This window comes from Labrus bergylta, chromosome 14 (assembly GCF_963930695.1).
Source record: "Labrus bergylta chromosome 14, fLabBer1.1, whole genome shotgun sequence".
NCBI lineage: Eukaryota > Metazoa > Chordata > Actinopteri > Labriformes > Labridae > Labrus > Labrus bergylta.
Genome location: NC_089208.1, coordinates 1,251,230 through 1,266,229, shown reverse-complemented (window position 1 = coordinate 1,266,229; position 15,000 = coordinate 1,251,230). Strand labels below are relative to the sequence as shown.

The 15,000-nt window shown below is 44.1% G+C and overlaps 3 protein-coding genes across 3 annotated transcripts in view; 1 reads left to right on the top strand and 2 right to left on the bottom strand.

Moving 5' to 3' along the window:
- gemin5 (gem (nuclear organelle) associated protein 5) overlaps nt 1–4,608 on the top strand; it is a 16,851-nt gene extending 12,243 nt beyond the window's left edge. Inside the window, exons 21-27 of the mRNA XM_065962972.1 lie at nt 435–554; nt 903–1,113; nt 1,199–1,468; nt 2,242–2,404; nt 2,603–3,131; nt 3,228–3,315; nt 4,368–4,608. Of these exons, the coding sequence (XP_065819044.1) occupies nt 435–554; nt 903–1,113; nt 1,199–1,468; nt 2,242–2,404; nt 2,603–3,131; nt 3,228–3,315; nt 4,368–4,523 (1,537 nt within the window). The 3' untranslated portion in view covers nt 4,524–4,608. The remainder of the gene's footprint in view (nt 1–434; nt 555–902; nt 1,114–1,198; nt 1,469–2,241; nt 2,405–2,602; nt 3,132–3,227; nt 3,316–4,367) is intronic.
- Nucleotides 4,609–5,794: 1,186 nt separating this feature from the next.
- On the bottom strand, nt 5,795–11,452 carry cnot8 (CCR4-NOT transcription complex, subunit 8). The gene is made up of 7 exons (XM_020650552.3): nt 11,360–11,452; nt 9,198–9,409; nt 8,601–8,794; nt 8,335–8,496; nt 7,721–7,865; nt 7,528–7,638; nt 5,795–6,662 (listed from the first exon to the last, which is right to left on the bottom strand). Exons 2-7 carry the CDS (start codon nt 9,312–9,314, stop codon nt 6,534–6,536), a joined length of 858 nt encoding a protein of 285 aa, XP_020506208.1. The 5' UTR covers nt 9,315–9,409; nt 11,360–11,452; the 3' UTR covers nt 5,795–6,533.
- Nucleotides 11,453–13,592: 2,140 nt separating this feature from the next.
- The window catches only part of fam114a2 (family with sequence similarity 114 member A2), an 8,423-nt gene continuing 7,015 nt past the window's right edge, over nt 13,593–15,000 (bottom strand). Inside the window, exons 13-14 of the mRNA XM_020650553.3 lie at nt 14,064–14,117; nt 13,593–13,975 (exon numbers count right to left, since the gene is read on the bottom strand). Of these exons, the coding sequence (XP_020506209.2) occupies nt 13,874–13,975; nt 14,064–14,117 (156 nt within the window). The 3' untranslated portion in view covers nt 13,593–13,873. The remainder of the gene's footprint in view (nt 13,976–14,063; nt 14,118–15,000) is intronic.

Sequence of the window (15,000 nt, the reverse complement as noted above, 5' to 3'; positions counted from 1 at the left end):
AATGAGTAAAAGAACTCGTCATAGTTTGTTTTGTTAAAGGCCTAACCTCAGCTCCGCCCCTTCCCTCCTGCCGCCACCTTTCCCCCGCCCCTTCCGTCCTGTTTCACCAGCGAATGTCTGAGCGCTGATAAACATCTGATTTGAAGTGACAACGTGCATCTCAAAGTCGATGTAGTCGTTAAACGTTTGACTCTTGAGGACAAACAGAAACGTCTCCTTCAATTGTTCAACAGTAATCGTCATTATGCCCCCTAGAAATGGCGTCCATGAGGGGGCGGGGCCGTCTCTCCTCCTGGTGAGAGTGGTGGCAGGGCAAACGTTACCAAACTAAATATATGCATAGGAAGGATTTGATATAAACATTCAGGATGTCATTTCTTTTTATTTTGAAATGTGGTGCTGACCTTTGACCTTTGTGCCCTGCGGTGTCTCAGGGAGGCCATCGCGCTGGTCAAAGCCCGGCTGCCGGCGGACGAGCCCGTCCTGAAGGAGCTCTACACTTGCTGGGCCGCCGTCCTGGAGAAGGACGGACATTTCTCTGCGGCTGCCAAATGGTGAGAAAATAAAACGCCATGAGGATGGCGAGCTGAAAAACCTCCCGGTCTGCTCGCTCTCATTGGCCAGCAGTGCGTGTAGTCTCTCCAAGGCGGCCCGACCAGGAATCATAAAAATCAGACATGTTGGATATTTATGATTCCAGATCGGGGCTGACTCGACTACATGCTTGGAGGTTATTTGGACAAAGAGTCTTGAATTGGCCACGCCCCCTGATTGTTTGGGAGGACAAATCAGGCCTTAAATCATCTCGTGTGTAGCCATCTCTTTCATAACTTAACTCCTCCTCCTTCAGTTGTAGCTGAACTAACATTTCATGTTTCACCTTGCCTCACGTTGTCTCTTAGTTACCTCGCTGCAGGCGCCAGCTTCGACGCCGCCAAAGTCATCGCCAGAAAGAACGACGTCTCCTCTCTGAGGACGGCGGCCAGCTTGGCGAGAATCTCCGGAGAGGTCGCTCTGGCTCAGTCTCTGGCGCTGAGGTGTGCCAAAGACCTGGCTGCTGATCTGGACTGGGTCGGAGCCCAGGAGGTTCTGAGCGCTCAGGAGACGCTGCTGGTCAGTGAGGGGGCGGAGCTATGAAAAACAGATGAGAGGTGATGTTTAATCGTCTTTTGACCTGATCATCGTCTTCTTCCTGCAGGTCCACAGGCTCCATCTGTGTGTCGCCGAGCTGCTGGCTGCGACGCTCTCCGACCCGCCCGCTGGATCTCCGGCATCCTGCGCCTCCAGCAACACGTGGGCGTCGCCGGGCGAGGCTCACGTCAGCATCCAGGACCGGGTGCGAGGCGTGTGGGAGGAGCAGTTTGGGGTTTCACAGGAATCGGTAGGAAATCACAGCGCCACCTATCTGCTGCAGGAGCTAAAGTCTGTGGAGAGTCCGACGCCGACCGCCAACATTCCTCTGAGACAGGTGCGCCCTCCTCGCTCGCTCGAGTGTACACACAGTGTTTCCTCCAGGTGCATGCTGGGTAATAAGAGTCCTCGAGGCAGAACGAGGATAGATATTTCTTTCTACTTTTTTTCTGCATAAATCTCTTAAACAACTTCAGCTCTCCTCAAAACTACCATTCAATCATTTAGAGGAATTTAACCCTTTAAATGACAGTTTGATTACTTGATGTTACTGTTGTTATTTATGGAAAAAAAAAAAAAAAAAGAGTTATTTTCCATAAAACAAATATTTGGTGGCTGGGGATTTTTTTTTAAATCAGTCTTGTATATGTCAAAGATTATCCAAAATATTGACTTTGATGTATTGTTAGTTTTTGTGTAGCATCAGATTTAAAATGTAGTTCCCTGTTTGGACACTGGAGGGCAAAAATGTCCAATTTACAAAAAGTGCTATAAAAATAGAACAGACAGAACAGAGCCCTGCTCAAAACTATCAAATATTGAATAATTATCAGGAATTTAACCCTTTAAATGCCAGAATCATATAATCAGACTGGCATTTAAAGGGTTAAATTCCTAAAGATGATTTAGTGTTTGGTAGTGTTGAGCAGGACTGAAGTTGTTTAAGAGATTTATGCAGAGATAAGTAGAAAAAAATATCAATCTGTTCTTTTTTTATATCAGTTTTTTGGAAGTGGACATTTTTGTCCTTAGTGACTTCAGAGGGTCGTAAACTGAAGTGATGTCTGAGGGTTAATCCAGCGTCTAAAGTAATCTGTCTCACTGTCTCAGCTTCAGCTGTACTCATCCCTCCACCTGACCCGGACCGTGCTCAGCTCCTTATTGGACGATGGCGGCCAGCTGCTGAAGGAGGCGTGGCAGGCGGTGTCCTGGTTCAGAGACGCTGGACACTTCTGCGTCTCTGCAGAGCTCTGCAGGCTGCTGTACCCGGACGGTATGTTTCTATAAATGTCAGCCACCACTCTGACTTCTCTCTGTTGAGAGAGAGAGAGAGAGAGAGAGAGAGAGAGAGAGAGAGAGAGAGAGAGATTCTTCTTTGAATTCATTATTTGCCGTGTGAGTTTGGGACTATTTGAAACTGAACGCCATTCTGAACCATTTGAATCCTTGATGTTTTCTCTTTCGTCTCCAGGTGACGTCCGTGTGTTTTCCAGAAAATATTCCAAAACTCTTCATCACACAGAAGAAGAGGAAGAAGAAGAAGAGGTCAAAGCTGCGGCTAACAGTCTGCAGGCGTTCGTCACCTACCACCGCCTCTATGAACACTGGTGGAAAAACTCCACCCGGGTGCAGAACGGCGTTTCACCCTCAGACGGCGACTCCGGTCCTGCAGACGAGCCGACGCACCGAGTGGTGAATGGAGGAGGAGCGTCAGAGTCCAGAGTGAGAGAGAACGCCGCCTGTTCGACCACCACCAGGACGTTTGACAAACCGGACTTTGACGCGTCTCTGCTTCTTTCTGAACCTCACGCCGTCTGTCAGGCAGCTCAGAGGTCGCTCGGGGAGATCCAGGAGCGTCTGGCGGCCATGGTGCTGCAGCACAGCAGAGCCCAGAGTGTGCCGCTCCAATCAGGGGAGGAGGAGGAGGTCGAGTCACCCACACAGACCTCCACCACAGGGGGGACGTCAGGCAGCCACGGGTCTGCTGATGCTGCACAGCGGTGAGGACTTCCTGGAAGATTTTGGTTGCCATGGTTACCTGTCGTTGTGTCTCATCCTGAGCAGCTTCTGAGGGTGTTCATTTTGTTCTCCTTCAGGTCTGAAGAGCCGGAGACTCTGCTGTCTCTGTCCGCAAAGATGTCCGAGCACCAGAAACAGCTGGCTGCGCTCCCTGTCTCCATCAGGGTAAAAACTCTGAGCCCTGAGTCACACAAACACACACACACAGAGGATCTTTGATATTTTTGCTCCTCAACCACCTGTACATTGAGATCAGTGATTCTCAAGGTGGGGTCCCAGGTCCCCGAACCATAGCTTGAAAAAGCATATCTACAAACTGAGACCTCTTGCACCAATAGAATCAGCTATTTTGTCCAGAACTCCCGCCCACTTTAGTTTTGTGCCATTAAATCAATTCTGATATGAACTCAAAACAAAAACCACCTCGGAGTCAACATTTTCTCTAAGTTTATCAAGTGAATTATTGGAAAGTATAAATGTAGCCTTAATTCTATCGTTGCAAAGTACTACAGCGTACATTATTGCATAGTATTAATATATGCTTATCAACGTTACGATAATGAGGGGGTCCTTGGAAAAAATTCTCACCTGAAAATGGTCTAAAAAAGTATGAGAACCTCTGATGTAGATAACCGGCTGTGTCAAGAAACGTAAATGTTCATAAACCGGCTGCAACGTGTGTTACTGGAGGATTCCTCTACAGACAGGGTGGGCAACCGGCCACATGCGGCCCCCTGTCAACCCTCAATGTGGACCCTCAGGTCAATTTTTACACATCAATTAACTAGAAACATGAAGAAAACATGACAAAAAAAACTGCCATGAAAACCAGAAGTATGTCCATAATAATATTTGATCACTGGTATATGTTGAGTTCAATTTGAGACCGAATCGACTGAAATCGTTTTTGTATTCTACAATTTGGCCCCCTGGCAGTGAGAAATTAAATGTCCCCTTGCTGTGACCAAAGTTGCCCATCCGTCCTCTAGAGAGCGCACCACATGAATCTGATAGTTTTGACGCCGTTTGTAAAACACAGGGAGTTACATTTTTTAAATTAAAAGGCTGTGTGAAATACTTGATTCTGATTGGCCAATGACGCATAGCAACAGTCTGCTATCCCTCGATAGATCCACGTTGCTAAGGAGAGGATGAGTGTTGCATCAGTGGTTTTCTCATGATGTCTCACTGAACCGTGTGTCTGTGTTTCCTCTCAGGTGTATCCTCACCCGGACGTCGTCGAGTGCTGCCTCGTTCTCCTCCACCTCAGCGAGTCCTCGCCGTCCGTCTCCAAGTCCCTCCAACAGGCGGCGAAAGATCTGCTCCGCAAACACGGCGCCGGCCTCAAAGCGTCCCGGCGGTTCCTCCCCTGAATCTTCCACCGTTCGTACTCTGACAGAAGCACTTCCCCTGTACAGATAGTTGTTCCATTAATAATAAAACTTTTTGTTTATGAAATGTCGTGCGTGTTTTCTTCTTCTTCGCTGTTTTGACTCAACGTCGAGAAAAGCTGAACTCAACTGAACGAGGAGCCGCTCGTTACCGAGAGCATTCAGTTTCATCGATTTAAAACCATTCAGTGTTTAAGATTTAAAATGTTTCAGTGAAGGCACGAGGGTCAGACTGTTAGTGACCTGCTGCCATATTTTTATACATATTTAAAATGTCTGTTTACTCATCGGTGTGTCTGTGGATTAAAGAGGTTAAGGTGTTTAAAATGTTGCTGCTTGATGAAAGTGCACTGGATTTTCAGAGATTTTAAAGGTGACATATTCTCCTCTTCAAGTTCAAATAAGTCTCAGAGCTCCTCAAAACATGTGAAGTTTCTTGTTCTAAATCCACTCTTATCCTGTATTTGATCATGTCTATAAACCCCTCTATTTCATCTTCCTATTTAAGACTAGTAATGCTTAGTGAAATCCTAGTTGTATATATTCACTTTCTTATTTTTGATATATTTTAGTACTTATTTACTTTGTAGTTAATATTATATTGTGTTTAGATTGCTAACATTGTGTTTTTTACTCTGTTGGATAACCTGCTGCTGCAACGCCACAATCTCCCAGTTTGGGATCAATAAAGTAGTTCTATTCAGCCCTGCTCAGAACAGACTGTTTCTGTGTCTGTACCTTTAAATATGTAAATGAGCGGTGTCTGACCACGCCCCCTCTCTGGAAGGGCTTGGGTGTACTTTGTCTTTCTCACTACATGTCCTATTGTTTACAGTGAGAAGGCAGACTCAGAGGGCAGAACAAACACCTAGCTGTGGGAGTGTCACCCACCTGGGGGAGGGGCTACTGCCCTTTGTGATGTCATGAAGGGAAAATCTCTAAATGGCCTGTTTGAGCACACATTTTCTGAAAAGTGGCGCAGGTAGAAGACAGAGAGGATGGACTTTTCTCATTGGGGGGTTTGTAGACGGACTAGAGACACATGTTAGAGTTAGAGGAACATGGAGAATAAGCTGGAAAGAGAACAGCACACCGCAGTTCATCAGGACACAACATTAGTTTAACTGTTCTACTTGATAATTATCTACTTCTCTGTTGTAGTTTAGCTTAGAGACCTAAAGAGATTTTGGGTTTAACTTTTAAGAAATGCTCCTCGAGCTGCGTGTCGATGTAAAGAAGATGAAAACTTAACATTTACATTGAAAATACAAAACAATTTAATATACAACTGTAAAACAATGTCGAATGTAAAAACAAGAGAAAGCACAACATCTGGAGACCGGCCGCTGGACAGTTTGGTCTGGTGGGTGGGGGGGGGGGGGGAGAACATACAGAACCACAGTAGTACTCGCTGTTGGAAACATGCATAACCAAGCACAGTTACACACTCGTGACGCTCGCTGTTAAAAGTTTCTGAAAGTGGAAAAAGAGCTAAAACATTTTTATTTTCATCAAAATTATACATGTTCATTTACAGGCCCTTCCAACATTAACTTAAAAAATTAAATCCCTGCAACAAGTGGCGAGTCCCGGCTGACGTGGTCTGAACTGAAGGGCGTGACCGGTTTGTGTCAAAGTTCAATCTGAGGTCACAGTTTGATACCGGAGCTGGTCCCATGATGTTTAAGACGAGGGGGGGGGGGGGTCCCTATAATGCTGTTAAACAAAAATCCAAGAGGTTAAAAAAACAAAAAAGCGCTTTGAATATGTGGCCATGTATTCTGAAAAGCGACTTAAAAAAAAAAAAGGAGTGAGCCAGTGAGGGATCCGGTATCACTGCGAGTCCGTGTTTGAGAGCCACTCAGGAGGCGTGTCAAAAGAAACGTGGGAGGGATTCGTCTCGTTCAGGGATCGAGCGTTTGAGGGAGATCTGCTGGTCGGGTTTTTTTAAAAACAAGTGCGTGTTCCACTTGAAGGTTTCTGAGCATTCAGTCAGTGCTTGTTGTTCGTCTCTTCCTGGCCCGAGCTGGAGATGCCGTTCTGGGGCTGGGTGGAGCCTGAGCCCAGGCCGTACAATCTCCCACAATACTTTGCGTCGTCGATGTTGTCTTCAAAGAAAAGCTGAGCGGAAGAAAAAAAGGGTTTCAGTAAATATTATACCACACTAAATGATTCATACGTAATGTAGATTTACAGGCGTCACAAAATGTTGAAATACGTTGTTGGGATCCTTTAAAGGTCCAATCAGTGAGATGTGTAGAGAGTGAGATGATAAAGGTATCTTACTCTCTGATCATTAAGGAAACATGCTATGTTGAAGTGCTGGCTTCTCTGACAACAATGCAGCAGCCAGTATGTCCTCCTTCTAACTTTACATTCTGCTCCTGAATGCTCTGGATTTGTTTGGACCAGAGAAGGTAGGCGCTTTTAAGGCACCCCCACACGGCCGTTTTGGACGCCCCTCGGTTTGCCAGATATGAGAGCAGTTATCAGGTCAACAGGTGTTGCAGCGATGGAAGCGGTCAAGAGAAGTGGTTCAGATAGAAGTGATTGTACCCGACCTAAAAAGCCTCTGCATGTTTCTAATAAGCTCCACGAGCAGAAACGTGCTCAAACTAGGATCAATATTGGAGATGCTTTTGAAAAATGGAGAGAGGTTAGAACACAGAAAGGTTTACAGACCCATGCAGAGCTGGATAAACACTGAAGCTTCAGAGTCCACCACATGGTGACCTGAGTGAGCATGGACTCTAGAGGGGGGGGGGGGGGGGGGGGGAGATAGCTCTCTATGACGTTTAGAATTTAGACTGCAGTACACATTTTAAACACTAGGTGACAGAGTTACATACTGCTCCTTTAAAGAACGACGAAGGAGTGGAGCTGGCTCATATTAGGGAGGTTCCTCAAGACTAATTTCGATAAAACAAGTAAACAAACACACTCTGGATGTGTGTGAGTGTGTGTGGATGTTACTGTGTGTGAGTACCTCTTTCATCCTAAAGAAAGCCATGCCGGTGAGCAGCGAGTCAGATCCAGCCTGATGCTGCCGCCCGATCCTCTTCAGCTCCAGCTGGTCTGCTACTTCCTGCAGCCCCCCCTGCATTGACACAAATCAAGTCAGTCGTATGGTTCACCATGTCTCTCTCACTCACTCACTCACTGCCCAGTATCAACTTTACCTTTAGGTTCTTGCAGCTCTTCATCAAGTACTTGACGTCGTAGATTGCGGGGAAGAACAAGTTGAGGATCTGGAAGAAGTCGTGTTCCTCCTCAGGGAGCCGTGCATCTGTCAGGAGCTTCACCAGGTAGCCAAAGTCGTAGCCGCTGAGAAACACACGAGAACAAAAAGAGATAAGTCGGATCAGGATCAAACCAGATACACTGACTTTACTGGTTTAAAAGAAGAAGTCAAAAAGGGAACAGGTTGGGATGGACAGGTTGTGCAAAAGCTTCATGGTGTTCTCATCTTCTTCTCTTATTTCAATGTGACCTGATTAGAGGTGGGGTTCCAACTAGTGTTCGCATTCAAGACAGAATCGTTTTCAATGAGTAGAGAGCGTTCGTCTCAATAAAAGTGCAGCACCCAGCGTCTTTTTTGAGCCTTTTTTGAGCAGCTGCTCTGAGCGCTCAAGTTGAAAATCTTTCAACTTTTCAGAAAGCCGCTGTCGACATCACCAGCACTCTTTCCAAAATGTTTGATATTCCCCTTATTATTGGCCGGCACTTTTTACCCCTTAGACATTTTCATTGAACATGTAAGCTGCTGCAATGCTGAGTGAGAATGGAGAGGTACCTGTGGAAGGAGAGCCACTTGACGTTTTCACACAGCACCAGACCAGACGTCATGAGGAGCTCAGCGAAGTACAGCGTGTCGATTCCCTCTTCTTCGTGTTTTTTAAACTGCAGCCCCGAGTTCTGGAGCAGGTCTATGGAGTCCTGTGAGTACATGTCTTCTCTGTGAGGAGATGATAAATAAATATTATTAGTATTTAAAAAAAAAAAAAAAAAAAGGGCCGACACTTCGGATAGAAAGCGGTGAGCGTACGAGAGTGAACCTACGTGAGGTTGAACTTGAAGTTGAACTGCCACGTCGTCGTGCCGTGAGGATAGTCTCCGTCCTCGTTCATGAACGAGAGGCCGAGCTGGATGATCTTCAGGAGGTCGACGTTACACCGCAGCAGCTGGTACTGGTAGTCTACGGTGCTGCGGAACTCGCCGATCGGTCGGACGACCACCCCGGGGAATTCTGTGTCCTGATGAAAACAAAAGACTTCACAGTTATTCTAAATGTAAATTAACCTCCTCACATCAGCTCACTCAGACTACATGTAGAAAATAAATACTCAGAGGCTGGCAGGAGAAACTCCGGGTAAAGTCAGAGTGGAAAATTCTGTTTTTATGAAACTCACCCCGAAGGGGTTTGGAGTTTTGTACACGTGTTGAAGCACTTTATAAACTAAGCACTGATAGTTTTCTGGTTACTAGAAAAACAAGAAGATTTTCCTGCAAAAATATTCAACGTCCTTGTCCCCACTCAGTTATATGGCTCATGCAAAGAGATGCTGATGTTGAATTTAATAAAACCTTACAGTAACTCTGCAGTTACTAATCTTTTCAACGCCACCAAAGTTCACGTCCAAAGTGTCTCATGCTCACCATGGCAATGAAATTGTAGCTTTGAATAATCTGTCGGATTTTCCTCATTTCCTCCTCCACATTGCTCGCCCAGACTTCACAGATTATCTGACTGGAATCTGTAAGTGCGGCTGGCATGTTGGCAGGTCAGGGAGAGAGCTGAAGCCCCAACAATCCTGCAGCGCTCTGGAAGGGGGGGTGAAGGGGAGGCGGTGTGCTGAAGAAAGACGACTCTGGGAGAAAAGGGGAAAAAACGGGGTTAGTGAAAGTGTCTTATATCCCTCTGCAAGAATGCTAACAGGACGATACCAGATCTTTGGTCATATTTTAACCCCAAGTTGCTGCGAGAGAGAGAGCAGCAGCGTCAGTCCATTCAAATTTACATCCCTCAAGTCCTTTTGGTCACATGAAGCAACAAACTTTACGTGCATGTCTCTTATAGAGAAAAGGAGATGACACTGTCTGATAGGGGTGGGAATCATCAGGGGCCCCACGATGCGATGTTATCCTGACACTACAAACTGAGCCCAGGTTTTATGTGACCAGGTTGAAAGACAATATACGCTGCCTGGCCAAAAAATAAGTTGCCACCAAAAAGAAAGATCACACACTCTAATATTTCTTTGGATCACCTTTATCTTTGATTACGGCACGCATTCGCTGTGGCATTGTTTCCATAAGCTTCTGCAATGTCACAAGATGTATTTCCGTCCAGCATTCATTTTTCACCAAGATCTTGTATTGATGATGGGAGAGTCGGACCACTGCGTAAAGTCTTCTCCAGCACATCCCAAAGATTCTCAATGGGGTTAAGGTCTGGACTCTGTGGTGGACAATGTGTGAAAATGATGTCTCATGCTCCCTGAACCACTCCACCACCATTTGAATATGCCCGTGCCATCAGGGAAGAAAAAATCCATTGATGGAATAACCTGTTCATTCAGTATATTCAGGTCGTCAGCGGACCTCATTCTTTGGGCACATAATGTTGCTGAACCTGACCAACTGCAGCAACCCCAGATCACAGCACTGCCCCCACAGGCTTGTACAGTAGGCATGATGGGTGCATCACTTCATCTGCCTCTCTTCTTACCCTGATCACTCTGAACAGGGGAAATCTTCATTCCACTTTTTAACCCAGTTTTAGTAGTTTCTGTAATCTGCTTAAATGTTTTCTCTGCTTGATGTAAGTCAACGATTTGACCCTTCTCAAACAGACTAACATCTTTCCACAGGATGGGTCTTTCAACATAGTGGTTTAAGAAATGAGAAGCTACTCATTGCATCACTTGGGGTTAAATAACGTGTTGCCAGTTTAAAGATAATCGCCCATGCAGTTATTATCCAATGGGAGGCTCTTACCTATTTGCTTAGTTAAATCCAAGTGGCGACTTTTTTTTGGGACAGGCAGTGTATTTTATGTGAGAAACATCATAGCGTGCACTGCACATGAAAACATCTGCAGACTATGAGAGAGAGTAAAAATCACTTATTTATTTATTTATATATATATATATATAAATAAAAAATTTAATTATTTAATTATTTTATGACAGAAATGTAAAAGTATCTGCTTAATTCAGTATTTTGGCATGGATCAGATTGTTTGTTCACATGTTAAAATGTGTTCTGTAGTGAACTGGTCCTGGTCCTGGTCCTGGTCCTGAACTCACCCTCATGCGCATGCGCAGAAATACTTTTCTGGGACAACAGGCTCCGTAACATTAAGATAAACTAATAGATCAATTACAGTCCAACATGTACATTAAGCAGTGATTGGTCACAGTTAAATAAGTTAATTAAATGACGTATCTTTGTGTTACCATGACGACACGATGAGAAACAGCTGATGTTTATGAGGCTAAATCACAGATTATCAATAACACTGAGATAAATACCACGTTTACATGTAAAGTAACAGGACGTGCTGAGTGTGATTAAATAACTCTGCAGGATTCAGTAAATTAAATAGTTTTAAACAATATTCTAACTTACGAGCGACGCTGCGCTGCTAGCTCGATGCTAAGCTAAGCTAAGCTAATCCTCGCGTTAAGCTAACATCACCGGAGCAAACAGCCGGCTCTGCTTTCACGTCTCAGTGTGTCACAGTGAATAAATACACTCCACGCGTGACGCTGTGTCGCCGTGGAGAGTCTTAAAGTGAACATAAAAACGACGTTTACCTCAGAATGTCCTCGACGTAACAAGCCAGGCTAGTTGTTAGCGCCGCTTGTTTTCTTCTTCTACGTTTCTCTTTCTCCCTCCTCTTCTTCTTCGTTGTGTAGTTAAATGGTAAATGTCACAACGCCACCTACTGCGCTGGAATGGTACTGACTTAAAAAACACCATTAAGGCAGATTTCTTTTTTGATTTTTCTACAAGTAATGATCATTTTAAATTTTTTAATGATAATTTTGCCCTCATTTGTTTTCATAAACATTACAATATAACTTTTGAACTTCTTGAAAAAAACTGACCAGGTAAACAAACCTGCTGACACAAAAACCCCATCTTAAAACCTGAACGATTTTAACTTGTTACACCAAAGAAAAAACCTTTGTATTATGATATTGACTGGAATTATTCATCATAACCTGTAATTTACACATTTTTTACTCAATCTGTTAGAAAGCACATGTATTTGTAAACCATCTGAAACCTGGTTAAACAGTCCAGTTCAGTGATTGAAAATATGACTCCATATGCCAACAGACACACAGCTGTGAGCCGTTTAATATCACAAAACTGCATCACCTGAAGGCGGACGAGCAAAGATAAAAACACTTCTTTGTCGGTTGTAAATTTAAGTTTAAAACTCAGATAATCATTTTAAATACATTACAGATGGAGAGAGGTTTCAAAAATAATTAGTTTTGAATTTACAAGAGTGGAATCAAGTGAAAACAGAGGCGTATATATAAGGAGGTAAGACCACAGAAAGGTTTACAGACCGATACAGAGCTGGCTAAACACTGAAGATACAGTGTCCACCACATGGCAAAAATTTGAATCAGGTGAGGAAACAGACTGATATGAATAATGATGCCTTTACATAACCTACAAAAGCAAGTAAGACCATCGGAGAGAAGATTCATTATTTCTTTATAACTGTTTATTATTCCTGTAAACACTGCCAGGGGCTCGGTGTCATATGAGGTAAACACGGCACGCTGCAGAAATATACATTTAAAAACAAATTCTCAGACAAGGAATCATTTAGAGTCGTACTTTAGACATTTAATTAAAGGAAGAGATTTTCTGTCAGATAACACTTCTTCCACATGGACAGGACATGATCAGCCAGGAGATAGTCATCACACTTTGTCCACAGGGGGGTGCCAAAAACAACACAAAAGTTCCTCACAGGCGCTTTAAGGTGCCAGTGCCTTGAGGTTTTTAAGGGAAAGGGGTTAACGAAGAAGCAGGTGAGGAAGGAAATGTAGCTACCTGTTCAATTACTCATGTTAAAATTTTTAAAACGTTTTTCTAACCTGTAACAGCATATTTATGGCTTAAAAATGACGAATAAGAACACAATGTTTAAAGGTGACATATCCTCCTCCTCCTCTTCTTCAGTGTAAATAAGTCTCAGAGCTCCTCTTCAACATGTGTGTGAAGTTTCTTGTTCTAAATCCACTCTGATCCTGTATTTGATCATGTCTATAAACCTCTCTATTTCAGCCCTGCTCAGAACAGGCTGTTTCTGTGTCTGTACCTTTAAATATGTAAATGAGCTGTGTCTGACCATGCCCCCTCTCTGGAAGGGCTTGGGTGTACTCGGTCTTTCTCGCTCCATGTCCTATTGTTTACGGTGAGAAGGCAGACTCAGAGGGCAGAACAAACACCTAGCTGTAGGAGTGTCACCCACCTGGGGGAGGGGCTACTGCCCTTTGTGATGTCATGAAGGGAAAATCTCCAAACGGCCTGCTTGAGCACACATTTTCTGAAAAGTGGAGCAGGCAAAAGACGGAGAGGATGGACTTTTCTCATCATTGGGGGGTTTGTAGACGGACTAGAGACACATGTTAGAGTTAGAGGAACATGGTGAAGAGGATTTAGCATCAAATGTGGGGGATTGTTCAAAAAGTTGCAGCGTGACGACACACACCGCTGTAAGCCTCAAACGGTCCCTCTGTTCGATCGTGGTTAGTATCCGTCCAGCTGCTCACATACAAGATGGGCTGCACAACACTGATATGGAAAGATATGCATAGAAAAACTAGGTCGCCTGTATTCTCTGTACAGGAAAAGGGTAACTTTATATCGATACACAGAATCTTAATATTTATTATAAAACACAAATACAGCCTCTGTTTCCATCCTGTGCGTTGTTTTTAAGTGTTCTCTGGGGCATTACTGAGCTTTGTACACGACCTGCTGAAATGTAGTGACTGTGTCAGAATAGACAGAAGAACAAAAGGTTTCTCCCTCTTTATTATAAATGCATTTGTTTCCCAGCAGCTGTTAGATCCAGACCTTCATGATAAGAGTCCGTTTTAAATCTTAAGCAAACGTTCAAAAGTTAACACTGTTTGACAAAAACAAACGTCTCCTCTCAGGCACGAGGTTTTGTCCTGAGCAGATAACCAGACAGAGAAAGCGTTGACTCGGGTGTTTTTGTTCTTTTACAAAAAAAAATATTACATTTGTGTCAGTTTGAGTCCAGTGACGACGAGCCTGAGGCGACGTCAGGACGGTCACTGATCGGTGGATTCAGATTTCCTCTGGATGTAAGAGATCTCTAGGATGGGCATCAGCAGCTGGAAAGCGTCCTGGATGTAAGACGCACTGTTGGACGCCTGCGAGGGGGAGAGGAATCATTAAGGGTCAACATGAGGTACACAATATGTTATGATCATTGTGCTGACACAGAAAGAGGGCACATACCTCCAGGAAGACTCCCGTTATCAGCGGGTTGAGGACATCTCCTTTCTCGTTCGACTGTAAGACAGAACATTGAGATCCAGTAAACATCAGCTCTCAGGGGAACTACTTGCAGCAGAGAGAACAGTCATTAGATACGTCTTAATGTTGGAGGTGGAAGGGAGAAGATGTCTGCAGCTTGACATTTAAACAGATCAGAAAACAGTGTGAGAACAAACAGAAGGATGAACAGACGAGTCATTCAGGTCACATCACTGTCTGTTAGTTAATATCATATCGCTGTACTCTCTCTGAGTTAACGCTCAGCTGGAGACAGCCGACAGAAATGTTCCACTGCACCTCATTGGACATCAGATGTGTGCTCGAGGGAAACTGTAGCTGAAAGACGAGAGGCGGGAAAGTAACCGGAGCTCAGCAAAGAGAAGATTTTTAGGTTCAGATATTTTTTAGAAGTTCATCAAGGATTTAAAATGCAACAGGAAGTTCTGTTACCTTTTCTGTATTTATTTTAGGTTTAAGAAAAAAAAGAAAAGCATTGAGGGGCGCCGGTAGCCTAGTGGTTAGTGCGGGCGCCCCGTGTACGGACGCTATATTGTAGGCTCCAAGCGACCTGACCTGTTGAATCATTCTCTCTCTTTCTCCGTCCTGTCTCTAAAGTAAAGGAATAAAAAGCCCCAAAATAAAACTTAAAAAAAAAAGCCAATGTGAGCACTGATATAAAATGCAAGATGAGGTGCACACAAGCTGAAATGTTGAAGACAGAAAAATGCAAAAAGGCATTAAGTGGGGTGCAGATAGCCCCTGTCTATCTAATAAAGCCCAAACATCTTTACAAAGAAATGAGGTCATAAACTGAAATAAATATGTCAGATAAGGACACTCAGGTGTAGATTACAAGTAAAAGGGAACTCGAGGTTTGTGGAGGCGAACTACCTCAACA